At 44.7% G+C, this 20098-nt stretch overlaps 1 protein-coding gene across 5 annotated transcripts in view; it reads right to left on the bottom strand.

Annotated features, from left to right (window-relative positions):
- Positions 1-20098, bottom strand: part of LOC126235908 (uncharacterized) — a 634203-nt gene that overhangs the window by 11901 nt on the left and 602204 nt on the right. For 4 of the 5 annotated variants that reach the window (XM_049944857.1, XM_049944858.1, XM_049944855.1 and 1 more), the window contains exon 6: positions 1329-1455. In XM_049944857.1, coding sequence (XP_049800814.1) covers positions 1329-1455 — 127 coding nt within the window. Of the gene's footprint in view, positions 1-1328; positions 1456-5846; positions 6440-20098 lie in introns of those variants that run through there. The other variant, XM_049944859.1, reaches the window with a different exon arrangement.

Genomic DNA, 20098 nt, shown 5'->3' with positions numbered 1-20098 from the left:
GAGAGAAGTCTTCCGAAGTAAGAGTGATTTCAGGTATGCCGCAGGGGAGTGTCGTAGGACCGTTGCTATTCACAATATACATAAATGACTTGGTGGATGACATCGGATGTTCACTGAGGCTTTTTGCAGATGATGCTGTGGTATATCGATAGGTTGTAACAATGGACATTTGTACTGAAATGCAGGAGGATCCGCAGCGAATTGACGCATTGTTCAGGGAATGGCTGTTGAATCTCAATGTAGACAAGTGTAATGTGCTGCGAATACATAGAGAGATCCTATATCATTTAGCTACAATATAGCAGGTCAGCAACTGGAAGCAGTTAATTTCATAAATTATATGGGAGTACACATTACGAGTGATTTAAAATGGAATGATCATATAAAGTTGATCGTCGTTAAAGCAGATGCGAGACTGAGATTCATTGGAAGAATCCTAAGGAAATGCAATGCGAAAACAAAGGAAGTAGGTTACAGTACGCTTGTTCGCCCACTGCTTGAATACTGCTCAGCAGTGTGGGATCCGTACTAGATAGCGTTGATAGAAGAGATAGAGAAGATCCAACGGTGAGCAGCGCGCTTCGTTACAGGATCATTTAGTAATCTCGAAAGCGTTACGGAGATGATAGATAAACTCCAGTGGAAGACTCTGCAGGAGAGACGCTCAGCTGCTCGGTACGGGCTTTTGTTGAAGTTTCGAGAACATACCTTCACCGAGGAGTCACCCAGCATATTGCTCCCTCCTACGTATATCTCGCGAAGAGACCATGAGGATAAAATCAGAGAGATTAGAGCCCACACAGAGGCATACCGACAATCCTCCTTTCCGCGAACAATACGAGAAGGGAGAACCGATAGAGGTACTCAAGGTAACCTCCGCCACACACCGTCAGGTGGCTTGCGGAGTATGGATGTAGATGTAGAAGGTTTGGGTCGATATATGGAGTGCCGGAACTCGTTCCATCTCATCAGAAAGTTTAAATCTGATTTGAAGTTTCATTTTAGTGCACATTGCACCGAGAAGTGAACATCCCAAGCGGAATAACGTTTCACTGGATAATAAAGGGCCAGTTCTAGTGATGTCAATTAACCTGCAAATATCCTTACCATCCACCCCACACAATTCTTGAGAGTAAACCGTGTGTGTGTGTGTGTGTGTGTGTGTGTGTGTGTGTGTGTGTGTGTGTGTCCTCAAAATGCTGTTCTGGGATCGGGAACCTGGCGTGATAAAAGGAATGCTACGCGATGAAAGTCATGGAGTGCTTCGCCGAAACGGACCGCTGAGGGCTGGAAGAAGATGCGCAGTGAGCGAGAGAAGCTGTACTTACGTATTCAATGCTGGTGGCGGCGTCGTAGTAGACGACTTGGATGTTGGTAGAGCGGGGCTCTTTGTCGCGTTCCGTGCTGACCACCTCGTTCAGCTTGTTCCACCAGAGGTCGCGGGCCGCCTGCGTGCTGAAACAAAACACCAAACGTCACGGAACGTCGAGGAGAGTCCACTGCTGCCAAAGCAGGCAACAACTGCACAACTCATGCAGTGGGTAGGATGGTCATGCGAAGTCTTGAATCTGTTTACCAGCTCTTCGACGTGGACTTTACTTCTGGAAATGTTTCGCGTACGAGAAAAAAAGAGAGAAAATCATAAATCTTCAACAGTCATCAGCACCAAGGCTCCTTCGGCCTCTACAAACCGTTTCTAGCCATGATCCTCCTCCAGCTTATAAGTTCCGTCACGTAACATAATCGACCGTTGGAAGGCAAGGGGGTTCGCCCATACAGATGCAGAATGTCAATCTCCAAGCCCTAGAAAGCCATGACATTTTCCACACAAAGGAAATGTGTGAATGTTACATAAAATTCTAAAAAAAAAAAAAAAATTGAAAAAGAAGTCATCTGGTAGACCACATACTGAGTTTCAGACACCTGTATTACTGCTCTCTTACTAAAACTGTTTCAGCCACCAGGCGAAACACAGAGTTAGTGACTCCTTACCCCTAATCTGATCCACGCAACCTCGAAAGTATTCTTTTCCACAATACTCATTGTTTCAGTATCCAGGTGCCACCACAGAGCACAGTACTCACTAGAACACATTAACATGATTTCGTCGTTTTTTTGGACTGCATTTTCCAAAGCGTTCTCCTGCCCTTAGGTCAATCAACCAATATTTAACGTTTCGCGAAGTTGCCTTTTCCACTTCAGTTCGTCTAATAGACTGACACTGGAATCTATCCGATGGTGTGTCACTAGATGTAGTGACAAGGTTTCCGCCGCGTACAGTATTTTCGACACTAGAAACTCTACGACGCTCTACCTCACCCGCCTACAGTAATGAATTGGACGAGACGATCAGTTAAGTCAATTACGCTCGCTGTACCTTCTGAATGACATAATCGGCTTAGCCATTCCTCCGTTAATAATACTACGCCGGCTCTCCAGGCTGCGAACCACAGCGGGCGCTTGTGTAATCGACCGTACGACGACTATCGACCTGTTCCATTTCCTGCGAAACGTCGCTTCTGCGAAAGTATCGATTCCTACAAAACTTCGCAGTAATACCCGAAACATTAAGCGCGTTCTCGTGGTCACTTTAGTGCTGCAGAAGGGTTATTGAGAATTAATGGTCCGTCTCCATCGAGTTCATTGGAGGCGGAACAGCTACAAATCAGTGCTTTGACTTTTTTTCGCCTATGTATGATGACAGAAGTTTTAGTTCTGAAATTTACCATCCGAATATAATCTGTTCTAATGTCAACCTACTGCCGTTATTTTGCTTTATACAGACCTGTATGAAACAGTAAAAGTTAAACGGAAATTACTAGCACTGCTCCAAACTGAGGGAAAAACATGTATTTTAACGTCCATCGATGTCGAGGTCATTAGAAACAGATAAACTAATGATTAGAGAAATACTGGAGAGGAAATAGACTGCATACTCTCGCAGGAACCATCCCGACATCTGTCTCAAGTGTCTAAGGAATCAAACAGAAATCTAGATGGCCCGACGGAGGATTTGAACAGCGTCAGGCGATTCTGCTCGAAAATAAACAAAAAGCAAAATACAGGAAGTTTCTTGTCTATAAATGAGAAACAATTTATTGCAGTTCGTGTAACTGGTGAGCTGAGTTTCGAATTGTAACTCTGTTCTCAGGCTGGAAATCTTCAAATACTCGTTAAAATGTTGTGTTTTTTTTTTAAATTACGAATTAACATTCACGGAAGTCATGTCATCGCTATTGACAAATGAAAGCTGATCATTTACGATATTTTTAGATGATCTGATTACAATATTTCCCGTGCTGCACTACGGAAGTGGAGTAACCTGGGCTACTCGGAACTTTCCAGCTTATCAGCTGCTTTTATCCACAGCGGAAATAGCTCGGCTGCCAGAAAGCGCATAGGGGAAGCCGGTCGAAAGAGAAATGCTCGGAGGGCAGATAATCTCATATCGCGGCAGCCACCCGCATAATTGCCTAACGCAACACCGCGTTGCCCCTAGCGCGCCTGTGATTCAAGCGTGACTCCGCCGTTACGCAAATCGAGGCGCTTGCTTTCCTGTGCGATAGCATTCCGGGGCAGCTATGCGGCCGAGGAATTTCGTCATCTGCCGCAGCGTCGGCAAACGCAGGCGCTGCGTCCCGACGGCGACGAAGGGTCGAATTCTATTCTTACGGGGAACACCTGCTACTCGGGAGCTACGCCTTGCCGCTCCTCGGTCGCCCAGTCAAGAGCCGATTCACTGTGCGCCGCTCTGGAATTCGGTGGGCGTTGGGGATCGTGCTGCAGGTCACGTACGCGGGGAACCCCCTGGTGCTCCCTCACGGAACGCCACTAAAACCCACGCATTTGATCGATTTCCGTCGTTTGCACAGACACATCGACGACGTGATTTCGGAGCTGCAGTATTGTGTACTTCGACCCACGACTTTTTCTACTGCTCTGCTCTCGATTCCGCGATATGCGGGGGAAATTGTTTAGTCTCGTTACTCTTCCAGTGCTGCCAACTAAAACAATGCAGTCCATGCTGCTGTAACTAACCGATTATCTTTATACTTTTAGTACTGCAATGGAAATCTACGCATCCCAAAAACAGAATATGACAAGAATATTTGAGTACGTCACTGTTTTCATAACATAACATAACTCTATGTTCAGGAATTATCAAGAAACACAAAACATTGAAATATTTGCTAGTACACTAACTTATAGCAGCGTCGAGAAATGTGACGTCGGCAGGTAACCATGGCACTCTTCGGAGATACGATATTTACATTCAGCTCAAGAGTTACACATTTCCACATGTAGCAAAATCGGACGAGACCCGATCGCGTAAACTAATGGATGGCCAGTTACGGCCGTAGTACACAGTAAACGAACTTTGTCAAACGCGTCTTATAAAATCTTTGTTATGTGCTGGGGTACATCAGTGATAGTTACAAATAGTTCTTAGCTTTCATGAGAGATTTGTAAATGATCTTCGACAGTGTAATACTAACCTTCGCGATTTATCAGATTTCGACAGCGAATTACGTGAATACCGGCCTGAATCCCCGCTTCCATTCCACATACACGAACAACCAAATATCAACATCAGAAAAAGCACCATTTGTGAATTCCGCAGTGAATCTGGGAGGACGCAAGAAAGGACGATAAGAAAAATTAATAATGTAACTCCTGCAGATGAAGAAATGGCAACAACGATTCGACGCGATGATACTTGAAAAGTCTGCGCAAGTATTAGATAAGCTTAGGTGTTATTACGGGAAACTCCCTTGGTAGGATTGATAAAACATTGTCATTGGAAATTAGGAATATTTCTTTACGCTACACACGTAAACTACTGGTACTGTCAGGTGCAGACCTTCCTCTGAAATTCTCTCAGACAAAACAACGGTTCTAACAACGTTGAACGTAAAGACCATCACGTCTAAACCAGGCAATTAATCAGCATTTACTTATTAATTATGTAAGTACTGCAAAGAAAATCTAATGGCAGTATGTACTTTTTAGGATTTGCAACATGATAAATGGTCCGCGCAACGCTTACATTTGGTGTCAAACTCAAAACGACGTACCAGCATCACAAATTATTATTATTATTATTATTATTATTATTATTATTGCGTCAGACATGTTAGTTACTATTTTTCATTTCCTTAACCGTTTCTTGGATGTGACTGTCCATGCTTTAATATCTGCTGCATTGCATTTCCCTTGAAAATGTGTAAGTAAGACTCGCGTGCTGAGGTTTTAACTAAACGCGCACCACCAGTTTGGGATTTCGAGCATTGTTTTCAGTCGATAGGGAGAGGGATTATTCGTCACAAGTGGGGCTAAATCAAGAGCAGAACAGAAATTATACTCTAGTGTCAACTAAAAAGCTGAACTGTTAATTAAAACAAAGCGCTACTAAAAACAGTGGAAATGAACAGCGGCGAATAGGACAGCATCACCAGAAACCATGACAGCGTGTGAAGTACGGTACAAATACCACTACCAACAAAAAACAACTGACAGCATCATGTGAGACAACAACAAATAGAAACCCGCTACTGATATGTTAGGTATTAAAACATTACGGGGAAACAAATATTCAACTGTATCTTGCATATGCGCAAATTCTCTTCAGTGTTCCTTTGCAAGCATGGAAAGAACAAGATCGGTTTCAGACGATAGACGTGTGTACAGTTCTTATTACTCTACAAAAGTTACAGACTGTATATACAAGAAAAAAGGTAAGTTATTTCCGTGCGATACTTGTAAGCTTTTTAGCGGAGGTTCGGCTGGAAGACAAGGCGACGAAAACGGCGAGGAAAGGCGTCACGATGTAAAAGAGCGTTGCGTACTTGTGTATCCATGCGGCGACCAATCTCCTCCTGGCAGAAGTTGCGGTTTTGGGCGACGCGCGCTGCGGCGGCGAAGGCGTCTGCGGCCGGGAGTCGAACCCGTGTTGGGTCCATCCCTCGAGCAACACCTGTCCGCCGTCGGCGTCGCTAAGCGACGAGGACGCCGAATTGAGACGCTCGACGCGACGCGGACCCCTGCGGTAACGGCGCCGGTGCGACGAGCCCGACGAGGAAGACGACGACAAGGACGACGACGAAAGCGACGCAGGCGTCGGGGACGCCTTTTGGCGGCGGCGCAGCGTCCAGCAGCCCGACGCTGCAGAGTCCGGCTCGTCCAGCACGACGGCGCGCGCTCCGTGCAAAACAGTCATTTTTTTTCTCTCTCCGGCTTCCGGTAACTAGCCTCACTCCGCTCTCGTAAACACTTGCGCGCTCAGGCTACGAATGCCTTATTAACTCTCAAAACACGCGCGAACAGAAACGATTCATTGTCGCGAAACACTGTTGCATCGTCGGGCAAGCATCTCGGCCTGCGTCAGAAGAGGTGCACAACTACGACACTAACAGAGCGTCAACAAACGACTGCGTGCGCTCGCATCTCCATACGCGACGCATCTGCCCGCCACACTCACACGGACCTTACTGACAGCTGACCGGGCGGGCAGTGCGCGCGCAGCCGGGGTGACGGGCCGTGCGCAGCGCCGGCTGGTGGGGGAGGGGAGAGCATCTTCCACCCCCCGGAGCCGCCAGACGCACTTAACTGACGGAAGGGCCACAAACAAGGGAACAGTCCGGTCTCGCTGATGGACGCCTGCGACAGGTAGGCAGTGCCTCTCCATTACCTGCCTGTGATTATACCCCACTGGCTTCCAGTAACTGGGTCCACGTCCGCTGCTAATTGCCATCTCATCAGCAGCTGCTAAGAGCGTCCTAGAATTTCTCGAAGAATCAAATACATGTAGCTATTAGTACTTGCGCGGATTATTGCCGTATTCGCACATCCGACGATATAAAGTGTAATACTAAAAAAAATACTACGAAACCGAGAAAATTTTATGTTTCTAATCACAAAGAAGATTAGCACCCGCAAACTTAATTAGAGAAAGGATCATTTTAAACACTCAGCCAATGGATGTGACTATCAGATTTTTTTTTTTAAACTAATATGTCCTTATACACTAAATTTGACTAACTATAACACAGCCGCACAGCCGAAATTGCAATAGTTGATTTTACGAATAAATAGTTTTTAACGGCCAGACGGCGATGTCTTTAAAAAATATTTTTTGATCGAAATCTAGTGACTGACATCACATCATACTCCGCAAGCCACCTAATGGTGTGTCGAGGAGGGTACTTCTGCTAGCACTAACTGATCCCTCCCCGCCCTGCTCCATTCGCGAATGACGCGTGGGAAGAATTATTGTCGTGGGGCTCTATCTTGGTTCTAATTTCTCATACTTTCTCGTTGTGGTCATTACGCGATATGTATGTGCGAGGAAGTAATATGTTGTCCGACTCTTCCCGGAACGTGCTCGCTCGAAATTTCAATAGTAAAACTCAGCTACTTAGGTGCAATAAAGACTGAAGGAACGAATGCTGTGATGAAAATTCGATCGACTAATTTTAGAACAGAACAATAAAGACTCAACCACGGCTACATTTCTACGAGTAATGAAGCATTGACAATATATTTCAGGGGGGAGCGCGATACTTTATACAACGAAAAGATCATCGAGGAAGATTAAAACGATCGCTTTGTATAATCTGTCAATACCCTTACACAAAATATCAACCAAATGTATTAAGTAATTAGACACACTACTTCAGAAAGTCCAGTGTGCTATCCCCTGAGATACTGTCTTTAGACGACTGAGAATATCTGTGACAAAAATAGAGAAGAATTGCCATTATGCCCAATATTGATTTAAGGTCTAAGAGAAGTTTCTTATACTGTAATGCTGTACTCCAATGAACGTTTGTGACAATATCTGATCCTGTAGGAGGCCACATGCATTTGCTGAGCTCCGACACGTAAACCAGTTACCACTGGACCTAAAGATTAACACCGAACCACGACCACTGTACAGTCTTCAAATGATAGAAGAACGTGCAACTTCAATTCTTGTAAGCTAACACTTGAGATATATTGAGAGAGAGAGAGAGAGAGAGAGAGAGAGAGAGAGAGAGCGGACTCTTGGTGTAAGAAACAACTTAGTGATATTTTCCATACTATGTTAGCGTTAACTGCTACAATGACCGTGTGAGAGAACGATGGGAAGAAGTCAGTCCTTCCTCGTATTATTTGTCAAAAGATCGTTTACAGGCTTGTCAAATTATTGCATCGGTAGTAGACATTTACTTTCTCGTTCCTTCAGCACATCTTTCGTCCTTTTGGTAATACTGCTCCGTTCATAATCTGTGCTAATCATAAAAGTGACGAAAAGACTAGTATGTTCTCCTCAGTAAACGCAGCTACTGGTTTTTACCTGGTAATAATTTACTTTGCTCCTTTCGAGTTACCCCTCGTTCTCTCAATGAGGCATCAAAAAATCAGATCACGGATCTTTATGAAGTAACAATTCATTGCTTTGGTACAAGAGAATGACTACCTACCTTGATTTGATATATCATGACTTCTACGGGCTGATAACTACGCCTGGGAATGTCACACCCAACCTGATATCTCATGATCTGAATGCAGAGTGTCGTAGCGTTGCGTGATCTAATGTGCTGCCCTGTATCAGGCGTGAGATACAACACCACTTGGACAGATAATAAAAATCTTTACCTAAATCGGTAACTAATTTGAAGGTTAGTTTGAACACTGCAGTGTTTTCTATACGTGGTTCTGCTGGGTGTGGTATGCAGTTGCCTACCACCCACGTGAAGGTCTCGGATTTTTATTAAATGCATCTATCCAATTCCGTAGAGCTATAAGATACGAGCAGCAGTTGGAGTACGTAATAAGGAGCGAAACCGACTCGAAAGTGGGAGAAATGGAAAGATTTGCGTCAGGCCGACGAGCCAATTGTTGTGGTCGTAAGTCCGAATACTGGTTTGATGCAGTTCTCCGTGATGATCTATCCTGTGAATTCCTCGTCATCCTTAAATAACTACCGCACCCTACAGCTATTTGAACTTACTGAATTCATCTCTTGGTCTTCCTGTACAATTTTTACCTCTGCACACACCACACATACTTCCACTACAAAATTGGCGACTTCTTGATGCGACCGAGCGAGGTGGCGCAGTGGTTAGCACACTGGACTCGCATTCGGGAGGACGACGGTTCAATCCCGCGTCCGGCCATCCTGATTTAGGTTTTCCGTGATTTCCCTAAATCGCTCCAGGCAAATGCCGGGATGGTTCCTTTGAAAGGGCACGGCCGACTTCCTTCCCCGTCCTTCTCTAATCCGATGAGACCGATGACCTCGCTGTCTGGTCTCCTTCCCTAAACAACCCAAACTTCTTGATGCGTCTGGGTGTGTCCTATCAACCGACCCCTTCTTTTTGTTGGTTGTGCCGTAAACATCTTTTTTCCCAAATCCAGTTCCGTACCTCCTCACTTGTTATCCGATCCATCCAACTAATTTTCAACTTTCTTCTGTTGCACAACATTTCAAAAGCTCCTATTCTCTTCTCGTCTGAATTGCTTAAATCCTCGTGGCTACACTCCAGACAAATGCCTTCCGAAAAGACTTAATAATACGTAAATTTATTTTAGATTTTAACAAATTCCTCTTTCTTAAAAACGATTTTCTTGCCATTGCCAATCTACATTTTACATCCTCTCAACTTCGGGTATCATTAATTTTCTTGACTGGGTAGCAAATCTCGCCTACTACTTTTAATTCCTCATTTCCTAATCTAATTCCCTCAGCATCGCCTGATTTAATTCGACTACATTCCATTACCCTTGTTTTACTTTTGTTGATGTTCATCTAATAATCTCTTTTCAAGACACTACCCATTCCGTTCAATTGCTCTTGCAGTTCCTTAGCCTTCTCTGACAGAAATGCAATGTTATCGGCAAACCGCAAAATTTTTATTACTTCTCCCTGAACTTCAATTTCCTTTCCGAATTTCTCCTTGGTTTCCTCCACAGCTTGTTCAGAGTGAATAACATCAGGGATACGCTACAACCCTGCCTCTCTCCCTTCTCATTTACGGCTTCCCTTTCATATCCTTCGACATTTACGCTCACCGTACAAAAAATTAGTCACCTTACTGCGCACGCACAGATGAATCGCTTAATCTGTACAGATTGTGCAGCGGTCGTGTGCTCAAACGCGCGCGCTTTTTCTCTACATGAGCATGCGCAGTAGCTATCAGACAGAGATTTCAGGTTTTAAACTGACATTGTACGTAAACAGGGGTAAATTTTAGGAAGAGATAGAGTGGCAAAAAAGGGAAATCGCACGCAATTTGGTGGAACTGTGCGATCAAATCCTCAGCGAGTAGCTTAAATCGGATGCGACAAACCTGCAGAACCTTGTTAACTAACTTCCTAACCGAATCCATACGATTATCATGTCCAGGGTGGAAGGGGAGGGGACATTCCACGATACTAATCGATGCTTGTAATGATTTATCACGGGGTGATTAATTTTTTTCCGGTGAGCTTATTTGATTACTACAGTTTATGTCGACAGCTGCAGTCTGCTGCGCCTGTGCAGGTGCGACAGATTTTGCCCTCCCCGCAAATCCCATCGCCCATCGCCACCTGCGCCCCTCTGCCGCCTACTTCCTCCCACGCGGCCCAGGTGCAACGTAACGGCCTCCGCGTTCCTATTGACAAGTTGGCAGCCCGTCTCCCCCTGGTGCACTGTCTATTTTGGCTGCGCGCGTTCATCGGGTCGGCTGCCCCGTCACGGGGTTTCTTCCCACGCTTAGGCAGCCACTTGATCATCTTGTATTTCAGGTGTTGCGGACGCAGCCGCAGATACACGAGGTGCAGTCTACGTGTATCGTGTTACGTGCTCGCACCACTGTCGTGCATAACACATTGTGTCTGCGCTTGTAGCACAAAGTTGCTTTCCGAAGCCTTATCTTGCTGCAAACCCGGATCAAATTGATGCGTCAACCGACGTTCCATGTAAGCAAATAAGTATTACTCGTCGTATGGTACGGCAAGAGAACAAGGTAACTACGTTACGGACAAAAGAACTCAATGAATCTGGCAAATTGCAGATCACATTCAGTCATTCTACTTACTTTTTTACGAGGGTAATCCCAAAAGTAATATCTCCTATTTTTTATAAGTACATAGACCTGTTTATTTCTGCAATGGTTTGCATCAGTTTACAGCTTGAACATTTAGCTATTTTTCGACATAATCACCATACCTGTCGATGCATTTTTGTAGGCGTTGTGGCAGTTTCTGTATGCCCATGTCATACCAGATCGCCGCCATGCTGTTCACAAAGTTATGAACCTCTTCTTTCACCTTGTCGTCGGAGCTGAATCGCTTTTCGGCCAAATGTTCTTTTAACCTAGGGAACAGGTGATAGTCACTGGGCACCAAGTCAGGTGAGTGGGTGATTATGTTCCACTGAAACTGTGCATGGGACGTGACGTTGCAGAAACACAATTATTTGCAGTGGACCACCAACATCGGAACACACTTATAAAAGTCATGATATAACTCCTAATATCATGCCGGACCTCCTTTTGCCCAGCGTAGTGCATCAGTTCGATGTGGCATGGATTCATCAATTCGTTGGCAGTCCCCTTCCATGCTACCTCTATAGCTGTCCATAATTGTGAAAGCGTCGCTGGTGCAGTATTTTGTACACGAACTGACCTCTCGGTTATGTCGCATAAATACTCGTTGGGGTTCATATTGGGCGATTTGGGCGGCCAAATCATTTGCTCGAATTGTCCAGAACGTTCTTCAAACCAATTCTGAACAACTGGAGCCCGGTGACATGGCACATTGTCATCCATTAAAATTTTATGTTTCTTTGGGAACATTAAGTGCATGAATGGCTGCAAATGGTCTCCAAGTAGCCGAAAATAACCATTTCCAGTCAATGATCGGTTCAGATGGACTAGAGGACCCAGTCGATGCCACGTAAACACAGCCCACTACCAGCTTGCACAGTGCCTTGTTGACAACTTGGGTCCATGGCTTCGAGGGGTCTACGCCATACACTAAATCTACAATCAGCTCTTAACAACTGAGATTGGGACTCATCGGACCACGGTTACCCAGTCGTCTAGGGTCCAACCGATATGGTTACAAGCCGAGAAGAGGTGCTGCAGGCGAAGTCGTGCTATTATCAAAGGCACTTGCAACGGTCTTCTGCTGCCATAGCCCGTTAGTGCCCAATTTCGCCACGCTTTGTTAAGGATACGCTCGTCGTACGATCCACATTTAATTTCTGCGATTATTTCAAGCAGTTTTGCATTTCAATTAGCACTGACAACCCTACGCAAACGCCGCTGCTACAGGTCGTTAAGTGAAGGCCGTCGGCCGATGCGTTGCCCGTGGTGAGAGGTAATGACTGAAATTTGGTATTCTAGATATACTCTTGACACTACGTATCTCGGAATACCGCCTCCAATACCATTCCGTATTCAAAGTCTGCGCCGCGCGGGATTAGCCGAGCGGTCTCAGGCGCTGCAGTCATGGACTGTGCGGCTGATCCCGGCGGAGTTTCGAGTCCTCCCTCGGACATGGGTGTGTGTGTTTGTCCTTAGGATAATTTAGGTTAAGTAGTGTGTAAGGTTAGGGACTGATGACCTTAGCAGTTAAGTCCCATAAGATTTTACACACTTATGAACATTTTTGAAAGTCTGCGGCCACAATAATGTCGGAAAACTTTTCACCTGACTCACTTGAGTACAAATGATATCTCCGCCAATGCACTACCTTTTTATACCTTGTGCACGCGATACTCTCGCCATCTGTATATGTGCATATCGCTATCCGATGACTTGTCATCTAAGTGTACGCTAATGGTACGGTACGAACACATTTAAAACTGCGTGAATCTATGCATTCAGCTTACCAACAGGATCTAGCTGTCAAAGTTTCTGTCGTTTGGTAACAATTGACATGGGATGAAACGAGTCCCTTATACGGAAAGATACACAAAACTACTGTTTCGTTGTGTATTCTTATGTGCTGGCGACCTGCACCTTCAACAATGCAGTTCACAACGTCACCCCTGCCAAACGGAGGCAGTTCGGTGTAAGTAACACTTGACAGAATCACGGGTGCTCATAAGGCACCACACGGCACGTCACGTCGACCCTATCAAGCACATTTGGGACGTGATGGAGGGTGACCAAACTCCGACAAATCCACTTGAAAGATGGAGCGCAGGCGAGCGCCCACGAATTAGGTTGGGTTACAAAGCTTACAGTGCCTTCTGGATTCAATGCCACGACCAGATGCTGCCGTGGTCAGGACGCAAGAAGTTACTACACGCTACGAGGTAGATGTGAATATGCACGATCACGTTGGTAGTTTTAAAAACGAAGTTCTCCGATTTGTACTCACACAATGTACGTTTGTACATTACGCAAGAGAGTAAACGCCATTCTCCCGGAAAATTCCTCCACGAGCCCGAGATTACTTACGCATTATAGTCGACGCTTTTGGATTCTGATTCGAATTTCGCAGATGTATGAGCAGGCCTGCGTTGAGATTGCTCTGTGTCTGCTATACGTGAGGGTCTAACCAGTAAAGGCAATATTCAATTTGGACTGTGTACACAGAAGAAGACATCTGCAAGAAGACTTTCGTCAGACTCGCATTTCCCCGTATCGCTTGCAGCTGCAGCAGTTGGGTTGCAGCATCCACCAAACACAGCTAGGACGTCAACATCCGCAGCGATACGACTACTTTTATGGCAGAGAACACAGTTCCATCTGTTTACATCGGTCGTTGTTGCCGTCGTGCTTTTTGAGCTATGGACAGACGTTTCAGAGGCGGCGTCCGCCTGTGTTGGATCATGCTCACGACTGATAGCTCTCTACTGAGACGTGAAGGAAGTGGTCGCTATGGATAGTCCATCTGCGGCTATCGTCTACAACAGATAGTGCTACTGGTCGGTCAGTCACACTGTGAGAGCAGAGATATACGTAGCTGGTAACAGCATCAGAGCAACGGCTTTTTCATTAGAAAAATTCTCTTGCGATACGACTACATCATCGCCACTCCAGTATGGGACACGTGGACGCCGCATATTATGAATATTCCTCTCCGGTGGTATCAGAATGTAATATATGTGTTGTCTAGTTTCACAAAATGTCTATATTTGTGTGATTTTGGAGACTGTAACAGTGATCTCTGCTTGCTGGCTGTCTTTACACTATAGGAGTCCTAATACATGCAGAGTCTGACAGATACACTCCACCCCCCCCCCTCCCCTCTGCGAAATTAAGCTTTCAAAATAATCAGCAAGTGCAAAAAGAGTCACGAAATTGTTATTTTATGATTTCTGATAACATTTCTCGTGGAGTTACAACACCTACTCCATTCACCATCGAGACAGCTTGTAGTCATTATTTTATACACCATTTATTTTATACACCATTTATTTTATACACCAGGTCCTTTCTTGACTGAGGGAGAAGTCTTCTTTCTTAAATTCAATTACAGTAAAAAATATACCAACTCTAATAGGAGCATGTTTATACAATGAAAAGGAAATCAAATTGAGAATTGTTGATTGAGGTTGCTGAAAGTGAAACTGCGAGGCATATTCCGCGAATATACCGTAAATATTTGCTCGTGAAAGCCGAAAAACAGAACAAGCACCAAAAATTGTTAGATGATACGAGTACAAGTTTCGCATCACTCACGTCAGAACAATCCTTGCGGCCTGCTTATGTCTTGATTACGGCGCAATTTTACACGCTGACAAAAAATTCTTACGTGAAAATGAAGCTGAAAAACAAATATTCCTAGGATCTGTGTCAACTTACAAATACATAACTTGCTGTAAGGTTCATATTTACTGGGAATGAGACACAGATATTGACAGTAAGTATGGATGTAAATTAAAGTTTAGACACAGTGGACCACCACCACGGGACGCTCGAGGCATGGAAAATGGTCGCCTGGGCTTAAGAGTCGCTGTACCCGTTGCTATACTTTGATGGCAACATCGAACACATCGAAAATTCCTGAGTTTACGCATTCCGCTTACCGACAGGTTTCTGTTCATGCGTCTATTGAAGTTTTTGTCATGTGAAAGTTGTTGACACAGGATGATATGGGACTCTTATGTTTCTGCATTTTCCTATCATCGGCGAATGATGCTGGAACCTACTGTTGGATCATGTATTGCTATCTGCTGGCGACCTACACTTTCAGCAATACAATGCACCACGTCACCACTGCCATTTTAGTTTAATACCTTACGAAAACAGCGCAGGTGAAATGATTATAGAGCACATAGAAAGGAACAACAGAGCAGAGAATGGAATCTTCTGTTCAGTAAGTAGTGTAGGACTGAAAATATGCAGAGGTAATCTAAGAATCGCCTTTGCCTTCTTTGTATTTGGAAAACGAATAATTTAGCCAGTTATATGTTATTTAAAATCTGATACAATGTGGCATTTGTGACGGATGTAACATTAACGTCATGTCAAGAACCAGTAAGAATCATTGGTCAGTTGATCGGAACCTTGCTTTTATTGACCTGGTAACTAACGAGATCCACACATGGTTTGTAGGAATTCTCAGACTCAAGCCGGACTTAATCGAAATTGATGATTTTAAAAGAGGGCCAACACTACTAGCAATAATTGTATAACTGAAAAAAAGAAACGGAGCACACGTTCACTGTACTGAAGTACGATAACGGCGAGTGAGAGAGAGAACTACGATATGTCACAACTAGTGAAGAATGCAAGGAATTACTGCAGTACAAAGACCAACATTGCTGTGTTCTAAATACCCGAGAGCATCGTTCTAATTCAGCACGCGCGTCAAGACACCGACAGCGCAATGATTCACGGTCCACTGTAGACAGGTGCAGTTGTGGACAATGACAAAGCAGAGCTTTGTCCTACAACTGACTCACTCGTACGATCTCCTCCGTAGCACCGCATTGCCTCGAATGGCTTTCACGGTCACTATCAAACTAGTGAATCACTGGAATATGTTGCACTGCTGATCTACTCAGTGGTTATTTCCCTGACTTTGCATGGAAGCGGGGGCGCAACATAGGCTTACCGGGCGTGACTCAAGTACTAATGTTGGTGCGGCCAGCAGCAGCAGGGTGACTGACTGCTACTATGTAAATAATAAGTATAGCGAACTCAGGTCTTGGAAAGAATCCTGCGTTATGTCAATTTTTCATGCGTCGTGGTGCGACTTCCCTCTTTCTTGTTATTACTGTTCATTACAATTATAATCTCCAAATCCTTTCGAAGCGAAGTCAGCTGCTGCGCCTTCAGTCCGACTTTTGTCTTCCCCTCCTCAGGTCGTAGTATTTTCCAGCTGGTGGATGTCCTATTCTTCAGGGACCAGACGATAACCATCTTTATTTATTAATCTACTAACAACTATCTTAGTCAAATTTTCCGTCCATTTCCACTTGCAGTAGTCTTCCTCCTCTGACGGAATATATATTTTTTAAAAATATGTTCAGAACCTAATAACTATATTAATGTCTAGATATTTCATTAATCGTCATATTTTTACCGCAAAAAGTTGTCGAAAGAATTACCTGAACAGAAATGAGAATTAGCGATTAGCCCTAAATATCTGTGATACTAAGGAGATGCCTCTCTTAGTAAGAAAAGGAAACGAATGGATTTACTACTTTGATTATTACATGATACATATGGAAACTGGTACTATTTTAGTCTAATAGAAGTAATGTACGTGTGATTAGTTTCAGCATAATCATATATAGTTTCATTATTTACGATGACAAAAAATGTGTTTACTGTATTCGGGAACCAGAAAATGGTGCACTGTAGCATTGAAATCGATAGCAATAAAAGAAAGATCTTTAAAAACACTTGGTATTCCCTGGTCTATGTGAAGGTAGACATACGAAGATATTGGCACTCCTGTCTCGACCGGAGAGTAGCCTTCGAACTTCATGCTACATCTGCATCTGCATCTACATGACTAATCTGTTATCCACAATTTTTTGGCAGAGGGTGTTAACAGAACCACTTTCAGACTATTTCCCTGCCGTTCCGCTCTCAGATAGCACGTGGCAAAAATAACTAAATCTTTCTGTGCGAGCTCTGGTTTTTCTTGTTTTATCACGATTGTCATTTGTCCCTACGTAGTTGACAGTCAACAAATTATTTTGGTCATTGGAAATACGTGAAAATATATCGCCATAACGAGAAACTCTTTTGTTTTAATGACTGCCATCTCAAATCGCTTACAAGATCCGCTACTCTCTCGCCACTATTTCGCGATAACACAAAACGAGTTGTTGTCATTTAACCTTTCTCGATGTCCTCCGTCAATCCTATCTGGCAAGGATCACATACCGTGCAGCAGTACTCCGGCAGAGGACGTACGAGTGTAGTGTACGCATACTCGTTAGTGTATGTGGTGCATCTCAGTGTTCTACCAGTAAGACGCAGTCTTTGGTTCGCCTTCTCCACGGATTTTGTATGTGATGGTTCCAATTTAATTTATTCGTAATTGTTAGCTCTGTGTATTTAGTTGAATGGACAACCTTTAAATTTCTATTATTCACCGTGTAACCGAAATTTAACGGATTAAAAGAGCTAAGAAAGTAACTAGGAAACGATCTAATAGAAGGTGGACAGATGGCATTAGAAAACATGCAGGACTAATACAGATGAATTTGGCTGAAGGCTGTAATATCTTTTGAAGTAGCTGGATGAGACAAGCCAGCAGTGGATAACGAATGGCTGAGTTTTTACACACGTAAAATAGCCCCCTGAGAGTGGCTCTACAGGGACTGCAGAGTCAATTGTTATTTTTTAGGCGCTCATAAGAAGTGCTTTGATGCACCGACATTATGCATACGATACAATATTGTTGTACCTGTGTTCTGAATCACGATGCAAAGAACCTTTAGCCGGCCTCTGTGGCCGAGCGGTTCTCGGCGCTTCAGTCCGGAACCGTAGTGCTGCTACGGTCGCAGGTTCGAATCTTGCCTCGGGCATGGATGTATGTGATGTCCTTGTAGTTTTAAGACGAGGGGACTCATGACCTCATATGTTAAGTCCCATAGTGCTTAGAGCCATTTGAAATTTCCTTTGGATATGCATGCAACGAATGTACGAGTACAGTATTAGACGCGTGGTTGATGACGTATGGAAGTTTGGGCCTGCCCCTGAGTCGTGCCCGGACAGCCAGATGGTAAGACGACCGCTCGCGATTCGCGGGATATCCGGGTTCGAGTCCGGTCCGGCATAAATTTTCACGGTCGTCATTCCATTCTACAGCTGATGGTTGTCCATATTCGCAGTTGCGAATACATGTAATGCATGAGATTATATATAGTCACTTATTCCTAGAGCAGGTTCATAGAGCAAGTTCCGGTAATCGTATGTCCGGAAACCAGTACCTCTTGAGACAAGGGCAAATGTGCCCATCAGTCCGTTACGTGGAAGTAGATACTCCAGGCAGCGCTGCAATTAGTTGCTGCGCATCCTGACGCATCTTCAACCGTTCTTCGCGGTGTCCACAGAGCCAGAAATCCAGTGGATTGAAGTCCGGTGAACCGGTAGGCCTCTTTGAGCAACCCGACGCCTATGGAACGTTGCGGTGAAGTACTGCCGTACGATCCGTAGAAAATGTGGTAATGCCCAGTTGTGTGTAAACCACAGTGGTCGTTTTCCTGCAAGGGCAACGTTGCGTTGGTAATTCATCGCGCTGAAATCGATGGCACACAACTCTTGTCAATCTGTTTAAGTGTATGGCTCTGTCTGAGGCTGTCACCGGCAACTGCTGCCCATACACTGATGTGGCGATCCTGATGCTTCGTTGCATTTGCCCACATGTGCGTTCTGTGATGATTTACTATGCGATCTCTTGTGAAAAAGGCATTGGGGTTTCTGGACATATAAGAATCGGAACACACACACACACACAGTGAACATGGGCTCTAAAATGTGTATCTTAAGAGCTATGACCAGTTGTTCATCTTAGATACTACGAAAGAGATCTCTTCTACTGCAAGCTCTTTGATTTCCATATTTTGAGGAGGAGGTAGTGTGGACCAAAACAAGTAAAAAATGTCCAGTAAGCATGATCTTGTTCAAATGGTTCAAATGGCTCTGAGCACTATGAGACTCAACTGCTGTGGTCATAAGTGCCCTAGAACTTAGAACTACTTAAACCTAACTAACCTAAGGACAGCACACAACACCCAGCCATCACGAGGCAGAGAAAATCCCTGACCCCGCCGGGAATCGAACCCGGGAACCCGGGTGTGGGAAGCGAGAACGCTACCGCACGACCACGAGATGCGGGCTGCATGATCTTGTAACTCATTTAGTTATAACTAGCAGTATCGCACTCGTCACACGATTGGTCAAGTCATCTTTTCGTAGTTCTCAGGATATTAATTGAAGGGTACGGTGCAAAGCGAGAAAACTTATTAAGAAACCGGTGCTATGTATTTGATTACGTCCATGAATCTACTTTGCTCTACAGAGGTTCAGAGGGACCGAGCAGATACCTCAAACCGGCCCCAGCTCCTTTCCTGTCGCGCTGGCTGTGTGTGCCTGGCTTGTGCACGGCAATGGGACGGCGACCACTCGCCGTGAAATTGTCATCGGCGCGTTTTCCGGCGCTCCCCCCTCCTTGGGGCGTGTCACGAATGCTAACAGCAAGTCCTTTGCCGTGTGGGACCAGGCAGCACTTAGCTAGGTGCGCTCAAAGGGAAACTTGAACGTCTTGTCGCCGTAGAGAGAGAGAGAGAGAGAGAGAGAGAGAGAGAGAGAGAGAGAGAGAGAGCTCTAACTCAGCTGGACGAGCGTCGTGATCTCAAAGGAGGCAGCCCGGCCTTTGCTGTTTCCGTCGCGACGAAAAATGTAAAAAGGCTAAAAGCAATACAGGCTTAACACCAATTCTTCTCTGTGGTAAAGTTCAACGCACAGAAGAAAACTGATTATGACAAAGAGACTTTACTGACGGAAGACAAAAGTCCATCAAAGTCTGTTCGATAAAGGGCTTTGAAAGGAAAAGAACCTTGAATGTTTCAATCACTGTACTCTAGAATAGAGTTTTTCCTTCATAAAACAACGTATTCTGCCAGACTTCAGTTGAGCGCATTTCGTGCCAT

Source organism: Schistocerca nitens, chromosome 2 (assembly GCF_023898315.1).
Source record: "Schistocerca nitens isolate TAMUIC-IGC-003100 chromosome 2, iqSchNite1.1, whole genome shotgun sequence".
In the NCBI taxonomy this organism is placed as follows: domain Eukaryota; kingdom Metazoa; phylum Arthropoda; class Insecta; order Orthoptera; family Acrididae; genus Schistocerca; species Schistocerca nitens.
This window is presented reverse-complemented; position numbering and strand designations above follow the sequence as displayed.